We start from the raw sequence: 25,526 nt of genomic DNA, 5'->3' as shown, positions 1-25,526 counted from the left end.
CAGATACACACTTGTGTGTAATGGTCCTGCAGCATTGCTGAAGCCTCCCATGCACCCTCAAATCAGTTCAATGGAATTGGCACAGCGAGCACTTGCTAAGTCTGTTCCCCGTTCAGGAGACCCGGCAGCAGCACAGTGTGCACGAGAACGCCCACCCCGCGCAGCTAGACTGTACACCAACAGCAAGACTGCTGCTGCCTTTGGCAGGGTGAGTCTGAAAATAGCGCACACACACACACCTTTTTACTGCAATTTTTTGACAAGTTCCACCTTTGCCCTGTACAAGACAATGTTGGAGAGATTATCAGGAGAAGGCGGGAAAGGGTACACCCCTGTATAGAACTCCAGGGAAAGTGTGGGGAGAGAGACAGGTCAGGCAGTCAGTTATTTGAAGACAGTGCCTGGGCTCCCATCAATGTCCAGGACTGTTCTCGGCAGCATTTCAATAAGCCAAAATTCATTTTTAATCATTGTAAACAAAAGACGCGATCAGTGTTGGAAACAACTCTGATGAAACGTTTCTACTGGGACCTGGAGATCTTCTGCGGATAATCCAAAATTCGGAAAACTGATATTCAGATAATTGAGGTCCCCCTGTATTAATGTTGTACATAAATGATCTGGACGACGGAACTGAGAGCATTGTAACTAAGACTACAGATGACACAAAAGACAGATGGAGGAACAAACAGCAGTGAGGAAGCAAGGAAGCTGCAAAAGGACTTGGACAGGTTTGGAGAGTGGAAAAAGTAGCAGCAGATGGAATACAATGTGGGAAAATATAAGATTATGCAGCTTTGTGTAAGAGCAGAGGCATAGACTGGTTTCTAAATGGACAAAGGGTTCAGAAAGGGGAGGCACAAAGGTCCATAGGAGTCCTGGTTCAGGATTCTCTTCAAGTCAACCTGCAGGTTCAGTTGGCACTTAGGAAGACAAATGTAATCTTAGGATTCACCTCAAGAGGGCTGCGCAAGAGCAGAGATGTACTGCTGTGACCGAAAAAGGCTTTGGTCAGAATGCGTTTGGAATATTGAGATAGTTTTGGGCCCCCGTACCTAAAGAACCAATGTGCTGGCATTGAAGGGAGCCCAGAGAAGATTAACAAGAATGATCCTGGGGATAAAGGGCTTGTCATATGAAGGGCAGAGGATAAAGATTAGAAGGATTAAGAGGGATTGGGTTGAAATTTACAGAATACTGAAAGGCCTGGACAAAGTGGATTCGGAGATGATGTTGCCACTGATAGGAGAAACTAGGACCTGACGGAACAGCCTCAGAGTGAAGGTGTGACCTTTCAGAATCACGATGAAGAGAAATTTCTTCAGGCCGAGGGTGATGAATCTGTGGAACTCATGCCATAGAGGGCTGTGGAGGCCAGGTCATAGAGTACATTTAAGACACAGGTTCTTGATTGGTTAGGGGGATTGAGGGCTATAGGGAGAAGGCAGGAGAATGGGGTTGAGAAACATCCCAGCCATGAATTCAGAGTCAACTTGATGGACTGATTGGCCCAATTGTGGTCCGATGACTTACGATGTCATTACAGTTATGAAGAGAGATTGGAGAGATTAGGGTTCGTTTCCTTAAGACAGAGGAGATTGAGATGTATAACATTATGAGGGGCACAGATAGGCTAGAGAGGAAGGAATATTTCCCTTGCTGCAACGGGCCATGACTAGGTGCATAGATTTCAAGTAATAGGCAGGAGCTTTTGAGGGTATGTGGGGAAAATTTGTTTTCACCCCCAGCAGGTGGTGGGAACTGGAATGCACAGCCCGTAAGGATGGAGTGAGTTAAGTACTGTAGATGCTGGAGATGAGTCAAGAGTGTGGTGCTGGAAAAGCACAGCAGGTCAGACAGCATCAGAGGAGCAGGAGAATTGACATTTTGGGCATAAGCCCTTCATCAAGAATTGCTACACTCTCAAGCCTGTAAGGACGGTCAAGGCAGAAACCCTCATAACATTTTAATAAACAAACATTTAGATATGCATTGCGAAGAAGGCATTTAAAGCTATGAGCCAAGTGCTGGAAAATGGGATTAATATAGACAGGTGGTTACTTTTGACTGGCATGAATGTGATGGACTAAAGGTCCATTTTCTGTTCTGTATATAGCTATGACTGAGTCCTGTGACCCTGTATCAGAAACAGTTTTATTAAATCTGCTTTTGGGATATTGATCATTAGATGAAGGTCTTAAGCGTGTAAAGTCAACTCTTCAGCTCCTTGGATGCTACCTGAGCTGCTGTGCTTTTCTAGCACCACACAGTAATTTTGGGGGAAATTTATTTTTAAAATTCGACTCAGGATGACTTATGTCCACTCAAGGGGACAGCTGGGGGCTCGGTATAAAGTCCAAAACAAAGGACAGCTCCTCATACACTGCTACACTCCTTCAGTACTGCACTACTGGATTGTCAGCTGAGATTTTGTGTTCTAGTCATTGCAACATATTTTGAGCTGGCAATATCCAACACAACATTCTGAATCAGAGGGTGGAGTGCTGCCAACTTAGTTACAGATATATACAATGTTAAACAGTGTTTCTTGGATGAGACCTTATTAGATTACAGCTAACATAATGCAGCCTTCCAACATGAAAAGGTTCCCTACCTCTGGTCCAGATGGAGACTGAACTTGTGACATTTTGCTCTGCTATTCAACAAAATCTCAGATCCAATACGCTTATTAATGAATTGACAAATCAAAGATTCACATGGTGGTGTTAAAGGAATTAACTTTGTGCTGAAGGTCGTACTTCATTGATATTTTTAATCAACCTGCTGACATATTGCAACATGCCTCTGGAGCAGGTGGGGCTTGAACCCAGACCTTCTGGCTCAGAGGAAGGGACACTATCAATGCACCACTAAAGCCTCTAGTTACTTGAAATTAACCCCCTGTAAACATAAATTCATGAGCATTCTTGCTAGATAATGTCATCTTGACCAAATCTTCAACATGATGAATGGAGATCCAATTTCAAACTAACTACTGCAACAGGTAAACCTCGTCAATACCACTGCTTTGCAGTTTACATTGAAAAATAACAAGAACTATATGTTAAATTCCCACACAATCGGAGAATCTCAAATAAAAGCAAATTACTGCGAATACTGGAATCTGAAAGCACAAAGAGAAAATGCTGGAAAATCTCAGCAGGTCTGGCAGCATCTGTAAGGAGAGAAAAGAGCTGACGTTTCGAATCTAACTGACCCGTTGTCCAGTTTTGACAAAGAGTCAGTTAGACTCTCAACGTCAGCTCTTTTCTCTCCTTACAGATGCTGCCAGACCAGCTGAGATTTTCCAGCATTTTCTCTTTTTGTGATCAGAGAATCTCAAAACTGAATTCCACCTTTCCTCTCCAAGAGCATATACATCTTTACTTATTGTGCTTTGCAAGACCTACTATGATTTTGTACATTCAACTCCACTCAAAAAAATGTTGAATTCCAAAACCTAGACTGACATTTCAGGGAGCACTGCAGACAAAATAATAGATCCCACATCATTTCGCTGAAGAGGAAGGGTGCTCCCTTAGGGCCCTTGCCAACATTTAACTCTCAACCATAATCATTTAAATAGATTGTCTGGCAATCAGGTTGCTGGCTGTGCATGCAAATTGGCTACCAGCTTTCCTTTCTGATGCTGGCTATGGCTTAAAACTACTTGATTGCTTCCATAGTGTTTTTAAACATCCTGAGATTATAAAGGCACAACATAAAAAATAATTTTATGCTTCAATTTGTTTGAAGGATATAATGCTAGATCAGAATGGATTCGGTTCTGAAGAAGGGTCACTGGACCCAAAATGTTCACTCTGATGTCTCTCCAGGCCTACTCAGATCTTCCAGCAATCTCTGTTTCAGGGTATCACAGAGTCTTGTTTTGTGTTTTTTTAAAATCTCTATTTCAGTATGAGTTCCATATTATTTACCTCAGTTATGCCTGTGAATCTGCATTCTTTTCAAGAAGAATAGCTCAGATAGTCATTTTTGTCATGTCTCAGCTAGGACAAGCTTTATACGATTATGTAGCAAAAAGGACATGTTAGGAACAGAGAAGCAGAAATAGGCTATCCTGGCCTCTAAGCATATTACATCATTCAATTAGATTAAGGCTGAGATCAGAGGTTTTTAAATGCCTTCCCAAAGGGCAATCAGCTCTGCAAATACAGACAGGCTCGATCAATCAATCGGAGAGAAGCAAGCCATACTTGGGAATCTTCATTTACATTCAACCAAAAGGTTTTTTAAAAAACAAAAAGGAATAGAATGCAAATTTTGAAATGTCAATATTCAATCAACACTTGAAACATGCGAACAAAAATCTTGGCTAGCACTACTGAGGAAATGCTGCACTGTTTTTGTTGTTTTTCAGACAAACGTCTCAGTTAGATGTAAAAGATCCTACAGTATTATTTCAATGAGTGAAATTCTTCCTGATATCCTGACCAACATTTAAGCAACCTCAAGGAACATTATTAAAATATATCATCTGGTCATTTATCAATCGCTGCTGGAGAGACCTTGCTGCACATAAATTAGCTTGTGTTTATGACAAGAGGAACAGCACCTGCAAAGGACTTCAGACTGCTGTGTACTTTTGGACAGCCCAACATCATGAAAGGCACCACAGTATACCTGGTAAAAACAATGACTGCAGATGCCGGAAACCAGATTCTGGATTAGTAGTGCTGGAAGAGCACAGCAGTTCAGGCAGCATCCGAGGAGCAGTAAAATCGACGTTTCGGGTAAAAGCCCTTCATCAGGAATAAAGGGCTTTTGCCCGAAACGTCGATTTTACTGCTCCTCGGATGCTGCTTGAACTGCTGTGCTCTTCCAGTACCACTAATCCAGAACCACAGTATACAAATACACTTTTATAAAATCACCACAAAAGAACAATAAAAATACTAACCCCCATCTCTGTGAAATTGCATAGTGCCAATTCAATACACAATGTACAAGTTTGTCACCTTTTCTAACATCAGTTAGAACAGTTTCTAACAGTTTCACTGTTTGACTCGAGATAGGAAACACCTCACTGTAATACATTAATCCAACTTGAGAATGTAGCTGGAAACCAAATTATATTCAACACTAGCAGCCAGTGTTTCCCAGGGCACAAAAAAAAAACAAGGTAGCTAAACAGACCTCAATGGCTGTATCAATCAGGTTGGTTCATTTAATCAGATTGCACATGTTTCACATCTTATGCAAATCCTCTGCCACAATTAGTCATCTCGAACCATCTTCTCAAAATTTGAAATTCCCTGTTTTTTGACCAATCTTTTCCAGTACTCATTTTGTCCCGAATGCCAGTCCAACTAGCCTAATATCCCTCAAGATCCTCTGCTATTCCTCCTAATGCAGATCTGAGGCCTACCACTTGCCTTCCAATAATTCTTTTGACACTGAAGTCAGCAAAATGTCTCTAGGATTTCTGGTTTTCACTATTCCTACCTTTCATTTCAGTTGAATGGACAGCATAGATTAATATCCATTCCCACCCCACTGCAAACAACATTTGCGCTAGTAACCATTCTTCCCTACCATGGTTTCAGGAGTTTAATTAAATAAACAATTTATTTATAACTCCTCATATTCCATCCAAATATAGGTTTGAGGCATGGTTCAGCATAATTTTTTAAAGTACAAAAAAATTGCAAATTTCCCTGGCCAGAGTCAGCAATTCTAGGGGCAGAAGCACGAGTCAAAAGAGGGAGGGGGAGAAAGGGAGAGCAGAATAATACACACATACATAAAATGTAGAGTCTATAAAATGGTGGAACATTCATTTTCTCAATAGGCATACTTCATTAGTTTTACAGATGAAACACAACATAAATTGACATTAACAGTGGATAATAAAGTGATGCAGTGACCTGTGCATTGAGATTCCAGGGCACTTGATCATAACCAGAAGGCAAAACAAAAAGAACATAAGTCAATATGTAGTCAGTTCTCTAAAGCCTTGCAACAGAATCTAATACTCTGGGGACATGGGGTCATATGCCACAGCAACTGGTATAAATTAAAGCTAATTTAAACAATAAAGCTAGTCTTAGTCTCAGTTTCATGGTTACCATTACTTTCATAAAAAGCCCCATCTGGTTCACTAATGGCCTTTAGAAAAATCTTTACTAGGCTTGGCCTTTGTATGTGACTCCAGACCCAAAGCAAAGCAATGTCATTGACTCTTCAGTTTTCTGGACCACTTCAGGCAGAAATCATCAATTCAAGAGTCAGCTGGAATGGACAACAAACACTGGTCTTGTGAAAAGACATATTCCATGAAAGAAGAAAGAAAAAAAACAAAGCAGCTTGGAATTGCATTCTAAAATCAAAGAAATGCTAGCATTATGTAAAATTCAGACAGTATAGAAACAGGTCAATGGATTGTCCAAATTTTACTAATACTTAACCTAAAGACAGAGGTCCTTATGAACAAAGAAACTCCACCCCAAACAGAACTATCCCTCATCACCAAAGTAAGGAAATGTACACCATCTTGCCCCAAAGCAAATATGATAAATAACGTGATATAGTTAATCTAAATAGTGCTCCCAGACAGGGTACTGCAACTGAAGTGCTAGAAACAGCATAAATGGCAGGGTCTACCACTTATCGGTTTGCATGTGCTGCAAGAATGTAAAGCCCAGTATGGTAGAGGGTACAAGCACTATCCAGAAGAGTTCACAACAATGCAAAACACCAGTATTACCAGATTGTAATTTCTTTGTCATTTACTTTATTCAGAAAAAGGACCAGGAAAGCTGATAACAATATCAGTTTGTCCAAAGAGGTACAGTGTCCCTGAAAAAAATAGCTTCCCTCAGGATGAACTCATCATACCAGAATCTAAAATAATCCCACTGAGTAGTATTGTGCCCACGGGGTGCTGTTTTTGGCTCTGACCTAATACTACTCACACAGACAGCTGCAACATATTCTCTGATCCAATCCCTGTGACGACAATTATGGATCACAAGTATATCCTCTTTCTGAAAATAATCTAGAGAGAGTTTATCCTATCTTCCAGGAAATTATACAATTGTTTTTCCCATTAAATTATAATTGAATTTAATGTTTGCTTCATCCATCCTCTACAATTAGTACATAAGACTTAGGTGTAGGTCAATAATATAGAAAGGACAATGTTTGAGTCACCATAAAACAATTATGTTACACTTGGGCAAATTAGAACATAAGTCGAAAACGGTGGGGCTAGAAAAGCACAAGTGGTCAGGCAGCATCCTAGGAGCAAGAGATTCGACATTTCGGGTAAAAGCTCTTCAATCAGGAATGTGGAGGGGGAAGGGGGTTGAAAGATGGAGAAGGCCAAAAAGCCCTCCACTTCTTCCTCTCTCGCTGAACTAACAAGTCGGCTGACGCACTCTTTCAATTGGCGAACTGGCCCTCACCCTCAATGTCCCCTTCAAATCCTCCCACTCCCAAATAAGAGCAGAGTTAGCCACGGGCATCTGCATGGGCCCCAGCTATGCCTGCCTCTTTGTAGGGTACGTGGAATAGTCTCTCATCTGCAGTTACACCAGCACCATCCCCCCCGCTTCCCTTTGCTACATTAATGACTGAACAGTTCATTAACTTCACCAATAGCTTCCATCATGATCTCAAGTTCACACAGACCATCTCCGACACCTCCCTCCTTTTACATCTGGAAGAGATTTTCCAGTGTTGTGTGTTAGTGAGGATGAAATATTGTCCCCAGTCTTCACCAATTGTGGCCTGTGGGCCAGGAAACTGAGGATCCAATTACAGAGAGTAGGGCTTAGTCAGAGATCATTAACTTTAGTAAATCAGTCTCGAGGGGATAACGATGTTGAAGGATGAAATGTAGTCAATGAGTAGGCTTCTTATGTAGCTGTTCTTGGTGTCAAGATGTTTTAGGGAGGAGTGAAGGGCAAGTGATATGGCATCTGACGTGGATCTGTTGGTCTGATAGGCGAATTGGAGTGGGTCAAGAGTCGTGGGGAGGCTGAAGTTGATTAATGTCATGACCAGCCTTTCAAAGCACTTTATGACCAAAGTTAGGGCCTCTGGGCAGTAGTCACTGAGATATGCTGCATGAGCCTTCTTAGGCACAGGAATGATGTTCACCCTCTTGAAACAGGCAGGGACAGTGGCCTGCTGCAGGGAGAAGGTGAAGATGCCCGAGAAGACGAAAATGCCCCAAGACTTCTGCAGTTGATCTACACAATCTGAGTGCACAGCCTGGCACTCTGTCTGGTCCCATCACTTTCCTTGGATTCACACGAAGGAAAACCGATCTGACCTCTGATGCAGTGACTGTTGGGCTCCATCAAAATTCTGCTCAAAGCGAGCATAGAAGGTGTTGAGGAGATGTGGGAGGAATATGTCATAGTGCAAGATAGCAGACAGTCACTTTTTAGAACATATGATTCAGTCCTTGCCATAGTCGTCGGGTATCTGTCTGGGTCTCTAGTTTGAATCGGTATTGGTCCTTGGCTTAATATCATACTTGGATTCCTTCTATTTGAGTGGGTCTCCTGATCTGAAGGCCTCACATTTGGTTTTTAGCAGGTTCTGAATGTCCTGATTCATATTTGAGGCATATAGAGCCTAAAACAGACAAGGCTGAAAACCATTTACAGGTGCAAAAAAAAAGTAAAAGAGAGACAAAGTTTATAACAAAATTACTCTTCAAAAAGGTACACAAAATCTGAAGGAATGAGAATTCATACATGTAAACATTAGTTTTCAGTGCCAGAGACTTTTTGGCAATAATTATGGCTCAACAAGTAATTAAAATTTCACTTACACTTGAATGGATAAGCCCCAAGTTGGTCTTGCACATTCAATCAGCATCTATTCAATTGACTGCAGAGTTTCTTACAAAGGTACCAAGTTTATGCCATAATGCTTCTGGAGGGGCAGGTACTTGCAAATAGCCATGTCTTGATTTTTGTCAAACCAAATGTGTGTTGATGTGTTGATGCTGGAAGCTGCTCATCAATGTACCCTTCAGCAACAGTGAATGCTATTACAGCTCACCATTACTTCAATGCCAAAATGTGATCTATTATTTCTAACTCATTATTCAAAGCTGATGCATAGACTGGAGACAGATGTACAACTGAAACACAAGTGCTTAATCTACTATATTTGCAGAGCTGCCATGCGTCAGTCATTCTGTGGAGAAGCAAATAACATGAGCTTCAAAAATTCAGAATCGAAAAGTGCAGCACTGGAAGAACAGAGCAGGTCAGGCAGCATCCAAGAAGCTGGAGAATCGACTTTTTGGGCATAAGCCCATCATTAGGAATAACGTTGCTGCCTGACCGGTTGCACTTTTCCAGTGCCACACTTTTCAAATCTGATCGCGACCATCTCGTCCTCACTTTCTCCTAGTTACTTCAAAAATTCAGACATTCACAGCTAGTTATTCAGTGACAGACATTAGCACACTGCTAACTGTCGACCTGCTTTAAAATTAATAGTGGCTTTAAGTCCTAGCCTGTCCAGAGCTTCAAAAACCTAGGTCCCCTACATTCAAATAAATTAGTTTACAAAATTGAGTTTTAATTGAAGAAATCTTTTGCTCTCGAAGTGGCCACAAAACCAAACAAGTGTACACTGGGGTTACCGCCAGCACTGCATAATCGAAAAGTCAAAAGCAGAAGACAAGCAATCTCAGTCTGGGCTTCATCAGGGTAACCAAATGTTTTGTTTTAAAGTAATGTCATGAACTGTTCTCTCCCAAATGACTCGTTTTCAGATTAATTCCAATAGAAAACCACAGATTACACATCCTGGGTAGAACAGCAAATGTTAGAAATGGAAACACGTCATAAGGTAGCAATTTCTAACACAAATGGAATGCTTGTATCTACAAAGGCAACCTGCCCAGTCCACAAACCAAACGTTTGTGCTGATCTACTAGCCAGACTACGCCGAAGTATTTTGTCCAGTGATGGTCAGGAAAAGCTTCACTATATAGGTTACTGTCAGTTTAAGTAAAAGCTTAAAATTCTATGAAGTAGCCAAAAAAAAATTTTAAATTACTTAAAACAAGACGTACAAAATTTCTTCAATTGAAGAAATATATCAAAATATTTCCATTTTTGGCGCTCTCCAATTGCTAGTTAAGCTTAATTGACCAATGGTTTGTCTGCAAAAGCTCAAAAAGGTCCAGATAAAGGAGGAGGAGGAGAAGGGCCAACCAACATACCTGTTTTTGAACTGTATGCAAAAGATCCATTACTCAAAGAATCAACGATTGAAAACAGCATTGAAGCATGCCGTTTGGGCAATCACATCTGTGGCTGATTTGAAAGAGCTACACAATTGATCACACTTCCTTCCTCTTTCCCCAAAGCCCATAAAAAATTTCCCCTTCAAATAATTTTCCAATTTTGGTTTGAAAATTGTTTTTTAGTCTGCTTGTCTCCCTTCCAGATCATGACAACTGGCTACATATTCTGCCTCAGACTCATGTGCTCTGGTTACTGCAGCCTCGCTCACTGAAAACAGTTTCTCCTATTTACTCATTTCAGTGATATGTAGTTTGAATGTGTCTACCAAATCTCTACTTAAATCTTCTCTGCAGTGAAGAGTTTTTCCGATCTTGCCATGTAGCTTAAGTTCTTCATCTCTTAGCATTGTAACAGATAATTCCTTGGTAATACAGATCTTAAAATACTGCTAAAAAGGAGAGACATATACAATACTTCGAAGCTGGCAGGACAATTGAAGGTTTTTTTAAAAAAAATGAGCACAACAGTTGTACCAATTGCTGCAAAGTCTCAAAGAAACAAAACCAGACAGATGACCGAGACACCGGAAAAGACGACAGAAACAGACTTGTTGACCCTGCAAAGTCCTCCAAACTAACATCTGGGAGCTAGTGCCAAAATTGGGAGAGCTGCCTCACAAACTAGCCAAGCAACAGCCTGACGTTATCTGTAAGATATGATTCTGTGAGTATGACCATGTCCCAGACACCACCATCACCATCCTTGGATTTGTCCTGTCTCACCTGCTAATGGAATTCCCCCCACTAATGACATTGTGGGTCAACCCACAGTAGATGGACTCCAGCAGTTTAAGAAAGCAGCTCACGACCACTTTCCCAAGGGCAACTAGGGACAGGCAATAAATACTGGTCAGCCAGCAACATCCACATCCCACAAATGAGTAAACAAAAGTCTGAATCCCCTTAGAAATTATGAACTGTTTTAAGTGTTACAAATTTCATGATGAGAAAGAAAACTGAATCAAGTGTGCAGTCATATGACAGATTTTAAAATGAAGTTTGAATGTAAATTATTTCAAAAAGATCTTCTACAGTGTAATATAATTCGTGCTTTTCTTTCACATGCAAAAGACTTTTAATGAAATACCACAAAAATATGTTGCAGGCTCTTGTGAACATGTTCAGTGACTGACCATCGAATTGGTGTAAATTTGTATAACACCTTTATTTTAACCAAAATAAAGCATACAGTCTATCAAGTCACATGTCACTTTGGGTTCTGAGTTATTCAGATTAGCATTGGCTGAGACCATTACACATCAAAGTAGACAGCATTTAATCACACTGCTGATTTGTACCTTGTGGATGGTGGAGAAGGGAAATCAGAAGAACAAGTTAATCATTACGTGACAATCCCTTGTGGCCACAGTGACTGGTGGAGCTCAGTTTCTGGAAAACCACAGTCTCCAGAATGTTGATAGTAGGGGATCATGGCCATGGTAATGTCATCAATGTCAACACTAGATGATGATTAAATTCTCTTGTTGGGGATGGATATTGCCTGGCACTTTTGTAGCACAAGAACAACTTGCCACTTGCGAGTGAAGTCTAAATTTTGTCCAGGTCTTGCTGTTTATGGTCTTATGGACTGCTTCAGTTTCTGTCTTCCTTCATTTTTAGAAATGAAAACATCCATTTTGGACATCAAGGTGTCCTCAATGTACTGATCAGTTATCCATTCCAAATTCACAAAGAGGAATTAAAACTGGGTTTCCATTCAGGAAATTAGTAGTGAGGACAGCAACAAGAATGCACAGATAAATATTAAATAGAAGTATTTGCAGGTCCATGGAATCACTGTTCAAAACTGCTGAAATTGAAACTGCAACACCACCAAAATATCTTACACTGTCTACATTTTTATATAATCTTGCCATACACAATTAATAATTTTACGACAACATAAATTCATAAATTTCTTCAATTTAAACATAAGTTGTATCTTTGCAAAATATAATCTTAGATCGCCATAAAGCTACAACTCAACATTCCAAAACAGCAAACTAAACCATACCCACATATAAAATAAATACTGCAGTGTTTTTCTTGCAAATCTCCAACACCAAGTGCTGGAGAAACTCAGCAGATCTACCAGTATCTATACAGTGTTATGAAGTTGAAGGTGTATACTGTACCTTAGGGAGGGAGAGAGGGAGAATGCATTTCTGAACTGGGAGCGTACAAGCACCTGTGTATATGACTAGCTGGCAGTCCCAGAAAATTGAAAATATGCAACATTTAGCTATGAAATAGATACCTGCATTTTGGTTGCTGTTTTGACAACAATTTTAATTTAGCTAATCAGTCTAAATCCTGCCCCAAGATACTAAAACCCAATCGAGTTTGAATTTATTATTTTGCCAACATCAAACCAATGAGATGACAGAAGGTTGGGGTGAAAAAAAAACTAAAATGCAGGCATTTTGGAAATTGGGCATCATACAGCAACTGCCACAGAGAGAGAACTGAATGGATAGCTAACATCATACTCTCAAAGAAATTAGAAAACGCTCTCTATCAAAGGTGTCTTTTCATATGGAAAATACTCACAGTAAAAAGACAGATGACAATGCAGGAAATTCAGCAGCTGGAAGAGTGAAGTCATAGAAGACGACAGTGGTTGTGTGGTTTTGAAATTAAGTGGGTGCAATTTTACTAAGTACCTTATTAGAACAGCATATTGTTAGAGTTGGAGGTACACAGTAAACAGTTAAGAGAACGGGGGGGCTGAGGGATATGAATAGTTGTTGTTTAATGTCCACTTTCAAAATAAAAAAAAAAAAAAAAATCGATGTTATTTTCTTTGAGTAGTGGCATCTGGGAATTCTCTGTCACTCATATTTTAACAGATTGTGAAGCAAAGCGAGGCAAGCTTTGCTGGGCTTTTGGTTTAATTAATAGAGGGTTCATTACTGTGTTGTAACAAGAGACAGAAACAGTTAATTTCAAGACCATTAACCCTTTCTTGGAAATGATTGAACTCAAACATCAACTCTACCTTCCTCGCCACATATGCTGCCAGAACTGCAGTGTTTCTCTAGCATTTTCTGGTCTTATTTTAAGTTAAGTTTTACACTCTAATATCATTGATGAGTGCAACCAAGCACGCTAAATCACATCGCTAGTCATTCAAGATTGGTTAACTTCAATGGAATGAACCAATCAATAGCTTTACAATTTTGTTAAACAGTGTCGCTTTAATACAGTACAAAGATGGTTATTGAATATGCATTTTTAATATGAATGCCAGCAAAGATCACACATATGTACTGCCACACCCCAACAGCACAGAAGCAAAGGAAGGATATGGTACGACCAGAAACGTGAATAACTTGGAGGAGTGAATGCTAGCTGGCTCACTCCCCCTACTCTCAGCCCAGACACTTGGTCCCGCACCAACCTTTGACCGTTGTGCCTGTGTCAATGATTATGTAGTCAGTGCATGTGCAGATTTTGTTGAGGCTGGCGCTGTTACTGACAAATGCATGTGAAGGGGTCATATTGCATTTTGTATAAACACAATATAATTCAAAAGCCTTTCAATGCAACCAGTCAACAACTAAGCTTATATTTGTATAAAACATTTAAAATATTAATAATAGTTTCCAAGACATCTTTGCAGGAGTGCTAACAAATTGGATTTGGCACAGAGTCTCTGAAGGAGGTATTGCCCAATGTGCAAAAGCTTGTTCATGGGGGGGAGACATGAAAGGAGCATATTAAAAAGTTGGACAGGATATTTTATGGAGGGAAACCCAGAACTTGGGCCTCACTGATTGAAGGCACGGCAGTCAATCATGAAGCATTTAAAATTGGGAATGAATGACAATTCAGAACTAAATAAGCTCAGATATCACAGAGGTTTGTCAAATTGATGGAGATTACATTGATAGGGAGGGGCAAGGTCACGGAGAGATTTTAAAATCTGGTTGTGCTCAAGTTTATGGTCAGTTGAAGAGGGCAGATTAACCAAGAAAACACTAGAATTGCCAAATCCAAAATTAACTATAATACTTTTTTCTCAGCTGCTGAAATTGTAAGAATGCATAATATTACTAAGGTTGAAATAGAGTCAGATGTACAGCACGGAAACAGACCCTTCTGTCCAACCCGTCCAGATATCCCAACCCAATCTAGTCCCACCTGCCAGCACCCAGCCCATATCCCTCCAACCCCTTCCTAGTCATATACCCATCCAAATGCCTCTTAAATGTTGCAATTGTACCAGCCTTCACCACTTCTTCTGGCAGCTCATTCCCTACATGTACCACCCTCTGCACAAAAAAAGGTGCCCCTTAGGTCCCTTTTATATCTTTCCCCTCTCACCCTAAACCTACACCCTCTAGTTCTGCATTCACCCACACCAGGAAAAAGACTTGGTCTATTTATCATATCCATGCACCTTATGATTTTATATACCTCAAAAAGGTCACCCTTCAGCTTCCAACCCTCCAGGCAAAACAGCCCCAGACAATTCAACCTCTCCCTATAGCTCAAACCCTCCAAACCTAACAACATCCTTGTAAATCTTTTCTGAACCCTTTCATGTTTCACAACGGCCTTCCGATATGAAGGAGACCAGAATTGCACACAGTATTCCAGAAGTGGCCTAACCAATGATCTCCCAATTCCAGTACTCAATACTCTGACCAATAAAGGAAAGCATACGAAACACCTTCTTCATTATCCTATCTACCTGCAATTCTACTTTCAAGGAACTATGAACCTGACTCCAAGGTCTCTCTGTTCAGCAACACTCCCTCAGACCTTACCATTACTATGGTGCTGGAAAAGCACAGCAGGTCAGGCAGAATCCAAGGAGCAGAGAAAAAAAAAAAATCTACATTTCAGGCAGAAGCTCTTCATCAGGAAGGGCTTTTGGCCAAAATGTTGATTTTCCTGCTCATCATATGCTGCCTGACCAGCTGTGCTTTTCTAGCACCACAGTCTGAATCTAATCTCCAACATCTGCAGTCCTCACTTTCGTCTTACCATTAAGTGTATAAGTCCTGCTAAGATTTGCTTTCCCAACATGCACAACCTCACATTTATCTGAATTAAACTCCATCTGCCACTTCTCAGCCCATTTGCCCATCTGGTCAAGATCCTGTTGTAGTCTGAGGTAACCTTCTTCGTTGTCCACTACACCTCCAATTTTGGTGTCATCTGCAAACCTACTAACTATACCTCTTATGCTCACATCCAAATCATTAAATAAATAACAAAAAGCAGTGACTCCACTGGTCACAGGCCTCCAGTCTGAAAAACAACCCTGCACCACCACCACCCTCTGTCTTCTACCTTCAAGCCAATTCTTTATCAAAATAGCTAGTTCTCCTGTATTTCACGAGATCTAACTTTACTAACCAGTCTCCCATGGGGAACCTGGTCGAACACTTTACTGAAGTCCATTTAGATCACATCCTCTGCTCTGCACTCCACCTTCTTTGAGTTTTTTGAAAAAGTAACAATCAAGTTTGAGAGACAGGATTTCCCATGCACAAAGTCATGTTGACTATTTCTGATCAGCCCTTGCCTTTCCAAATGCATTTACATCCTGTCCCTCAGGATCCCCTCCAACAACTTGCCCACCACCTACATCAGGCTCACTGGTCAATAGTTGCCTGGCTTGTCCTTACCACCCTTCTTAAACAGTGGCACATTAGCCAACCTCCTGTCTTCCGGCACTTCATTTATGACTATCGATGATACAAATATCTCAGCAAGAGGCCCAGCAATCACTTCTCTAGCTTTCCAGAGTTCTAGAGTACACCTGACCAGGTCCTGAGGATTTATCCATCTTTATATGTTTCAAGACACCCAGCATTTCCTCCTCTGTAATCTGGACATTTTTAAAGATGTCACCATCTATTTCCCTACATTCTATATCTTCCATGTCCTTTTCCACAGTAAACACGGTTGCAATATACTCGTTTGTTATCTCCCCCATCTCCTGTGGCTCCACTTGCTGATCTTTGAGGGGCCCTATTCTCTCCCCAGTTACCCTTTTGTCCTTAATGTATTTGTAAAAACCCTTTGGATTCTCCATAACCCTACTTGCCAAAGCTATCTCATGCCTCCTTTTTGCCCTTCTGATTTCTCTGTTAAGTACACTCCTACTGCCTTTATACTCTAAGGATTCACTTGATCTATCCTGTCTATATCCGACATATGCTTCCTTCTTTTTCTTAACCAAAATCTCAATTACTTTAGTTACCAGCCTTTCCTTTCACCCTGACAGGAATAGACTTTCTCTGGACTCTCGTTATCTCATTTCTGAAGACGTCCCATTTTCCAGCTGTTCCTTTACCAAAGATGTTCACCCAATCAGCTTTTGAAAGTTCTTGCCGAATACGTCAAAATTGGCCTTTCTCCAATTTAGAACTTCAACTTTTAGATCTGGTCTATCCTTTTCCATCACTACTTTAAAACTAATAAAATTATGGTCGCTGACCCAAAAGAATTTCCCCCCCTGACACCTCAGTCACCTTCCCTGCCTTATTTCCCAAGAGTAGGTCAAGTTTTGCACCTTCCCTAGAAGGTATATCCACATACTGAATCAGAAAGTTTTCTTGTACACACTTAACACTACGGCAGTCCCAGTCTATGTTTGGAAAGTTAAAATCCCCTACCACAACCACCCTATTATTCTTACAGATAACAGATCTCTTTACAAACTTGCTTCTCAATTTCCGTCTGACTATTAAGGGGTGTATAATACAATCCCAATAAGGTGATCATTCCATTGTTATTTCTCACTTCCACCCAAATAACTTCCCTGGTTGTATTTCCAGAAATATCCTCCCTCCGTACAGCTGTAATGCTGTCCCTTATCAAAAGCACCACTTCCCCTCCTCTCTTACCTCCCTTTCTGTCCTTCCTGTAGCATTGGTATCCTGGAACATTAAGCTGCCTGTCCTGTCCATCCCTGAGCCAAGTTTCTATAGTTGCTATGATATCCCAGTCCAATGTTCCTAACCATGCCCTGAGTTCATCTGCCTTCCCGGTTAGGCCTCTTGCAATGAAATAAATGCAGTTTAATTTATCAGCCCTTTCTATTCTCTTTTAAGCAATTCAATCAAATGTTGACGTGGCTCACTTTTCTTTTTAAAAAAAACATAATTTTACTAACTTAAAAAAGTTGTTGCTACTGAATTCCAAACTCGAAACAGGAAACACTACTCACATCTGCTCCACGTGAGCCTAGGTGGTGAATAGCAAAGGGCTTTTCCCTCGGGTGGATGAGTTCAAAACTAGGGGGCATACATGTAAGGAGAGAGGAGAAAAGTTTAAAAAGGGACCTGAAGGGCAATATTTTCACACAGTGGTGGTTCATGTATGGAATGAACTGCTAGAGGAAGTGGTAGATGCAGATCAGTTCCAACATTTAAAAGACATTTGGACAGGTACACGAATAGGAAAGGTTTAGAGGGACATGGACCAAACGCAGGCGAGTAGGACTAGTTTAATTTGGTCGACTTGATCAGCATGGAAAAGCGGGACTAAACAATCTGTTTCCATTTTGTAAGACAATGACTCCAACTAAATCATCCAATGCAGTGGCTTTTCTGTGCATGCGTTAATTTGGATCTATAGATCACCAAACTTTGCAGACGTAAAACTTAAATTTCTGTGTATAGAAAAAAATTAGAGAAAACAGCACTCTGAACTAAAAAGGTATCACTGTTGTGTTTATTATCGATGCTAATTACTAAAAACAAAACCAGATTTGTCCTAATCCTTAGCCTTTCCTACATAGCCCTACAACCATTTCCTTCATGATGCTGAAACCATTCTACCAACTTGTAGTTTCTCGGCCCTTGGAGAACAACCCAGCTTCCCCAGTCTTTACAGGTAACTATGCCAATATCACTGGTATTATTTTAGTAATCCCCTATCATACTCTCTCAAGGTTGCTTCCTACAGTGGGTGTTCAAAGTTAGCCACAATACTCAAGATTTGCATAGGTTTTACATCAATTTCTTGTTGCATTCTGTACCTCTGGTTATAAATATAAAAGACTATTCCACTTGACAACATTTTCTCAACTCATCTGCCATCTTCAATTGTTTGCCCAAGTGAAGCCCCAATTCATTCTGCCCATACAATCCTTTTCAACATATTCCATTATTTTTGTCTATTCTCATTCTTAACAAAATGAATCACTCCACTGTCCTCAGTAATACATTTCATCTGCGATGTCTTCCCATTTCAGAATTCGATATTCTCCTAAAATTACTTTTTTCATTCATTCATGGGATGTGGGTTTCAATAGCAGAGATAAAATTTATTGCCCAGGCCTAGTTGCCCTTTAGGAAATGATTTAAGCTACTTTCTTAAACCACTGCTGGCAGATCCAGAATGCCTTGGGGAGAGTTCTCGGATTTTGATGAAGCAACACCTAAAGAACACTGATATGGATCCCAGTCAAGATGATGAGAGGCTTACAGGGGAGCTTGCAGGCGGTGGTGTTCCATGTATTTGCTGCTCGCCCTTCAGGATGACAAGGTTTGCAACTTTGAAAAGATGTTACACACTACTGCTACCACACATTGATGGTGGAAGGACTGAATATTTGTAGATGCAGTGTCAATCAAGTAGTTTCTTTGTCTTGAATCGTAACAAGTTTCTTCATTTTTAGAGCTGCACCAATCCGGGCAAGTGGGGAGCATTCCAGCAGATTCCTGACTCGTGCCTTCTCGATGACGGACTAGCTTTGGGGAGCCAGGAGGGCTCACTGCAAGGTTTCTAGCCTAACTGGCTCTTGGAGCGACAGTATTTACACGACAAGGTCAGTTCAGGTTCTGTCAACAGTTACCAGCAAGACGTTGCCAGAGGGGATTCAGCAATGGTAATGTCTTTGAATGTCAAGGGACAATAGTTAGATTCTCTTATAAGAGCAGATTATTGCTTGGTACTTGCCTCTTGGTAGCCAAAGCCTGGATATTATCCGGGTCTGGTTGCACGTGCACAAGAATTGCTCCAGTATCTACAGAGTGCTAAAAAGTGAAATCAGCATCCCCACTTCTGAACTCTTGGCAGAGAAAGGATCACTTATTTAGGTCAAGGATATGCTGAGGAATTAATGCACTGATGCCCTGATTTTGAGATGACTGATTACTAAGAAACTATTTGCCTTGGATTTCAGTGAGTGCAACCAGTGCAGATTTTTGTTCTTGCTTCCCACTGCCTAGTTTTGCTAGGGCACCTTAAAGACACATGCTGTCAAATGTGACCTTCATGCAAAGGTAGTCACTCTTTGTTTAGTTGTGATCACATCTTTCTAAATTCAAGTTTGGATCACCTGCAAACGTAGGGTAAAAACAATTACTGCAGATGCTGGAAACCAGAGTCTAGATTAGAGTGGTGCTGGAAAAGCACAGCAGTTCAGGCCGCATCCCAGGAGCAGTAAAATCGACATTTCGGGCAAAAGCCCTTCATCAGGAATACATGCAGAGAGCCTGAAGGGTGGAGAGATAAAAGTGAGAGGAGGGTTGGGGTGGGGAGAAAGTAGCATAGAATACAAAGGTGAGTGGGGGAGGGGATGAGGGTGATAGATCGGGAGTGTGGGGGAGGGGTGAATGGATAGGTGGAAAAGATGATAGGCAGGTAGGACAAGTCATGAGGACAGTGCTGAGCTGGAAGTTTGGAACTGGGGCGAGGTGGGGGAAGGGGAAATGAGGAAACTGTTGAAGTCCACATTGATGCCCTCGGGTTGAAGTGTTCCGAGGCAGAAGATGAGGCATTCTTCCTCCAGGCATCTGGTGGTGAGGGAGCGGCAGAGAAGGAGAGCCAGGACCTCCATGTCCTCAGCAGAGCGGGAGGGGGGGGGGGGGGGGGGGGGGAGTTGAAATGTTGGGCCACAGGGCAGTGTGGTAGATTGGTGAAGGTGTCCCGGAGATGTTCCCTAAAGCGCTCTGCTAGGAGGCGTCCAGTCTCCCCAATGTAGAGGAGACCGCATCGGGAGGAATGGATATAATAAATGATACTGGTGGATGATATTGGATGTGGAAGGCTCCTTTATGGCCTTGGATGGAGGTGAGGGAGGAGGTGTGGCCGCAGGTTTTGTAATTCCTGCGGTGGCAGGGAAGGTGCCAGGATGGGTGGGTGGGTTGTCAGGGGCGTGGACCTGACCAGGTAGTCACAGAGGGAACAGTTTTTAAACAAAGAGTGACTACCTTTGCATGAAGGTCACATTTGACAGCATGTGTCTTTTGCGGAATGCAGAAAGGGGTGGGGAGGAAAATATATCCCTGGTGGTGGGGGTCTGTTTAGAGGTGGCAGAAATGTCAGCAGATAATTTGGTTTATGCGAAGGTTGGTAGGGTGGAAGGTAAGCACCAGGGGCGTTCTGTCCTTGTTACGGTTGGAGGGGTGGGGTCGGAGGTACGGGATGCGGGCGAGATGCGTTGGAGGGCATCTTTAACCACGTGGGAAGGGAAATTGCGGTCTCTAAAGAGGGAGGCCACCTGGTGTGTTCTGTGGTGGAACTAGTCCTCCTGGGAGCAGATACAGCGGAGGCGGAATACTGGATGGCATTTTTGCAGGAGGTAGGGTGGGAAGAAGTGTAATCCAGGTAGCTGTGGGAGTCGGTGGGTTTGTAAAAAATGTCAGTGTCAAGTCGGTCGTCATTAATGGAGATGGAGAGGTCCAGGAAGGGGAGGGAGGTGTCAGAGATGGTCCAGGTAAATTTAAGGTCAGGGTGGAATGTGTTGGTGAAGTTGATGAATTGCTCAACCTCCTAGCAGGAGCACGAGGTGGCGCTAATGCAGTCAATGTAGTGGAGGAAGAGGTGGGGAGTGGTGCAGGTGTAATTACGGAAGATCGACTGTTCTACGTAGCCAAAGAGACAGGCATAGCTGGGGCCCATACGGGTGTCCATGGCTACCCCTTTGGTCTGGAGGAAGTGGGAGGATTCGAAGGAGAAATTGTCAAGGGTGAGGACCAAACGAATGAGTGTGTCGATGGAAGGGTACTGTTGGGGACGTCAGGAGAGGAAGAAACGGAGGGCTTGGAGCCCTGGTCATGGCGGAAACTGTGTTTTGTATGTGCGAGTCCAGGTCATTAATATATGCTAAAACGGCAGTGAGCTTAATACTATTTGCTGGACGAAAGCGAAGACTGCAGATGCTGGAGATTAGGGTTGAGAGTGTGGTGCTGGAAAAGCACAGCAGGTTAGGCAGCATCTGAGGAGCAGGAGAATCAACATTTCTTTGCTGCTAATCAACTCAGACTGTACCCTCAATCTGTACAACAGCTGTATCACTGCTTTCTGTCCAGGCTCTATCTATACCGCCACAATCCCTATTGGGTCCTGTAATTCCATTATGTTGACAACATTACTGCTTTACTTTACACAATGGTATTCTGTAGCACTACCATAGCCAAAACTCAAAACAAGACATGCAAAACAGGTCTCCCAGCAAGTTTGCATGAATCCCAGGAAACAAGTGTAAGTCCTGCATTGTTATTTAAATTATACACTGCTTTTCATCATTTATATAAATGATTTGAATATGAACATGAAGTATAGTTGGTAAATTTGCCAAGGACATCAAAATTGGAGGTGTAGTGGACAGCAAAGGTTATCTCACTGTACAACGGAATCTTGGTCAGATAGGCCAATAGGCTGAGGAGTGGCAGATTGAGTTTAATTTAGATAAATGTGAGTGCTTTATTTCGTAAAAATCAAATCAGAGCAGGATTTATATACTTAATGGTTAAGCTCCTACTGAGCGTTTCTGAACAAATAGACCTTACAGTGTAAGTTTATAGTTCCTTTAAAGTGAAGGTACAAGTATATAGGCTAGTGAAGAATACATTTGGTATGCTTTCCTTTGTTGGACAGTGCACTGAGTTTAGAAGTTGGGATGTCATTTTGTGGCTGTACAGGACATTGGTTAGGCCACTTTTGGAATATGTGAAATTCTGGTCTCCCTCCTACCGGAGGGAAGTTGCAAAACTTGAAAGGGTTCAGAAAAGATTTCCTGAAAAAGGGCTTATGCCCGAAACGTCGATTCTCCTTTTCCTTTCATGCTGTCTGCCCTGCTGCACTTTTCCAGCAATACATTTTTAAGCTCTGATCTCCAGCATCTGCAGTCCTCACTTTCTCCTTCAGAAAAGATTTATAAGGATGTTGCTGGGGTGGAGGATGTGGAAGGAAAGGTTGAATAGGCTAGGGTTGTTTTCCCTGGAGCAATAGAGGTTGAGGTTTATAAAATCATGACAGGCATGGACAGGGTAAATAGACAAGGTTCTTTTCCTTGGATAGGGGACTCCAGAACTAGACGGCACAGGTTCAGAATGAGAGGAGAAAAATATAAAACAGACCTGAGGGGCAACTTTTTCACACAGAGGGTGATGCATGTATGGAATGAGCTGCCAGAGGAAGTGGAGGAGGCTGGTACAATTACAACATTTAAAAGGCATCTGGATAAGTATATGAATAGGAAGGGTTGAGGAATATATGCCAAGTGCTGGCAAATAGGGCTAGATTAGTTTAGGATATTTGGACCAAAGGGTCTGTTTCCCTACTGTATATCTTTGACTCAATGACTATACTGGATCTTTACAAAACATTACAAACACAAATCATAGCTATGCAATTGCATCATGGGACAACACTTCACAGCATCAACTTTTGTTGCACAACTAAAAGAATTTTCTGCAGCCAAACTGGCTCAAAGAAGCTGAAATCCAGTAAAATGTAACGTTCCATCCACTACTGAAGCTCTCAGTTTCCAGATGTTCATCATTTAGGACAAGAACGTGAAACGTCAAAGGGGAAAAATGACAGTCCAATAAAATCTTTTCACACATTTTCAACGTTATTAAATAGCTAACAACTAGAAAGCACCCTGCTATGTAAGTTAAATATTCAACTTTTGCGATACCAAGTACCCACCCCCGGAAGCAACTGTGACTCGCAGGCACATTAAAATGTGCCGGATATTTGTTAGGACTCCTGTGCTAGGTGGTAATGTTCCTATCTCTGAATCAAGAGGACCGGGTGCAAATCACTCTTGTACCAGAGGTGCGTAATAACATCTCTGAACAAGTTGGATTGCAAAATAACTATAAAGCACGAGCACGGAGAGAGAGTGTTGCATATTCTCAGTTTTACAATGAAAATGAAATCCGGGTATCTAGTCAGGGATTAAAGGAGGAAGCAGCTGGATTGAACCAGGAACAGACAGTAAAACATTGAACAGGTGTCAGACACAATGCCAACCCTGTGCCACAGGCATTCCTCTTGACTTGGCCCCCGGCCAGTCCACATTACTATCGTGAGAAATAATACAGCAACACAGCTGAGGAAAAAAAACTCACTAACTTACAGGATTCAAACCAACTCGCTATGAAAACCTGAATCGCGAACTCCAAAAAAAAATACTGTAATGGTCTTTTAAACCTTATAATGAATTGCAAACGGACTATATTTCAATTGCTAAATAAAGTTCAGTGGAGTGGGTGTTGTGAGAACACTGTTTGGAGGGCTCAAGAATTTGGATGAAATGTCGAGCATCAGGAAAGAGAAAGATTGGTAGCAAATCGGGGCCGGTGCAGAGGGAGGGAGGGAGGAGGCTCCGTGTATACCCACCCAGGCCGGGAGGTCGGTGCTCTGGATGTTCTCCTGCAGGGGTTTGCCTTCTTCGTGCTCTAGGAACGCCAGCGCCTGGAACAGCCGCGAGCGCTTGTTGCCCCGGTTCCTCCGCCACCAGAAGAAGACGAGCAGCCCGATGAGGACCCAGCTGAAGCTCAGACCCAGGTAGCCGAGCACGTACACCGGGAAGACGATGACAAAAGTCTTGGAGAACTGCAGCAGGACCCCGACGACGTCCACGCTGATCATCGGCGGCGGTGATGGTGGTGGCTCCTCGCTCAGGCTCGTTCTCCGCCCGCCGTCGCCCGCGGCCGTTTGATCTCCCATCTCCTCTCGGGCCTAGTCACCAGGCTTCTCCCTCCCTCCGGACTGAACTCAGGACGTGATCACACCACCTCGACTATTTCTAAGCTTTCGTTGCAACCTCTTACCGCGCTCCTCCTTTCAATCAGTGCCAGCTCTGTCCCCGCCCCGATCCCGATCCCTCGCTTCTCCCAGCCCCATTCTCCTCCTCGGCGTCAGTCTCCGCCCAGAGACCGCGATCCCGTCGTTACGTCCCCACCCCCTCGAGACGCACGCCCCGTCCGCGTAATTACGTTAACCATTTACGTCACAACACGGCCACCGCCTTATGTCCCACACCCTGACTTTCAAAATCTGAGGCGGGGTTAAGGTCAGGGACTGTCCAATCAGAGTTGGTGGATTTTTTTTTCTTGACTGGGTTACATCATCAGGTTGGCGCCTTTCAAAGCCCCTTCCTCTGTAACAGTCCTAAACAATAACTTTTAAATGAATGCCTTAAGCAGTTCATGTTTAAATACAACAAGATCTGGACAATATCCAGGCTTGGGCTGACAAGAGACAAGTAACGTTTACACTACACAAATGCCAGGCAATGACCATCACCAATAAGACACAGTTTAACTACCATACTTTGACATTCAGTGATGGTATCATCAATGAATCCTCCACTAACAACAGCTTGGGAGTTATCATTAACCAGACACTCAATTGAACTTGCCACAAAAACACAATGACCACAAGAGCAGGTCAGGGGCTAGGAATACTGTGTGGAGTAACTCAATGTCTGACTCCCCAAAGCCTGTCCATCATCTATAAGGCATGAGTTAGAAATGTGATGAAATTCTCCCCATTTGCCTAGGTGGGTGCAGCTCCTACAACACTCAATAAGCTTTACCATCCAGGACAAAGCAGCCCACTTGATTGGCACTATACCCACAAAGGGAGAAAGTGAAGACTGCAGATGCTGGAGATCAGAGTCAAGAGTGTGGTGCTGGAAAGGCACAGCAGGTCAGGCAGCATCCGAGGAGGAGAATTGACATTTCAGGAATAGATCTTCATTAGGAATCAGGCTTATTGGCCAGAGGGAGGTGGGGGTGAGGTTCTGAGAGATAAATGGGAGAGGGGTGGGGCTGGAGGAAGGTAGCTGAGAATGCAATAGGTAGATGAAGTTGGGGGAGAAGGTAATAGGTCAGAGAGGAGGGTGGTGTGGAAAGATGGGAAAGACAATGGACAGGTCAAGAGGGCAGTGCCGAGTAGGAGGCTTGGGATAAGGTGGAGGAAGGGGAAATGAGAAAACTGTTGAAATCCATATTAATCCCAT

The 25,526-nt window shown here is 42.3% G+C and overlaps 1 protein-coding gene across 3 annotated transcripts in view; it reads right to left on the bottom strand.

Annotated features, from left to right (window-relative positions):
- Positions 1–24,384, bottom strand: part of esyt2b (extended synaptotagmin-like protein 2b) — a 228,597-nt gene extending 204,213 nt beyond the window's left edge. For all 3 annotated transcript variants that reach the window (XM_072576195.1, XM_072576196.1, XM_072576197.1), the window contains exon 1: positions 23,900–24,384. In XM_072576195.1, the coding sequence (XP_072432296.1) occupies positions 23,900–24,229 (330 nt within the window). In that variant the 5' untranslated portion in view covers positions 24,230–24,384. The remainder of the gene's footprint in view (positions 1–23,899) is intronic.
- Positions 24,385–25,526: the final 1,142 nt, after the last annotated feature.

Source organism: Chiloscyllium punctatum, chromosome 8 (assembly GCF_047496795.1).
Source record: "Chiloscyllium punctatum isolate Juve2018m chromosome 8, sChiPun1.3, whole genome shotgun sequence".
NCBI lineage: Eukaryota > Metazoa > Chordata > Chondrichthyes > Orectolobiformes > Hemiscylliidae > Chiloscyllium > Chiloscyllium punctatum.
This window is presented reverse-complemented; position numbering and strand designations above follow the sequence as displayed.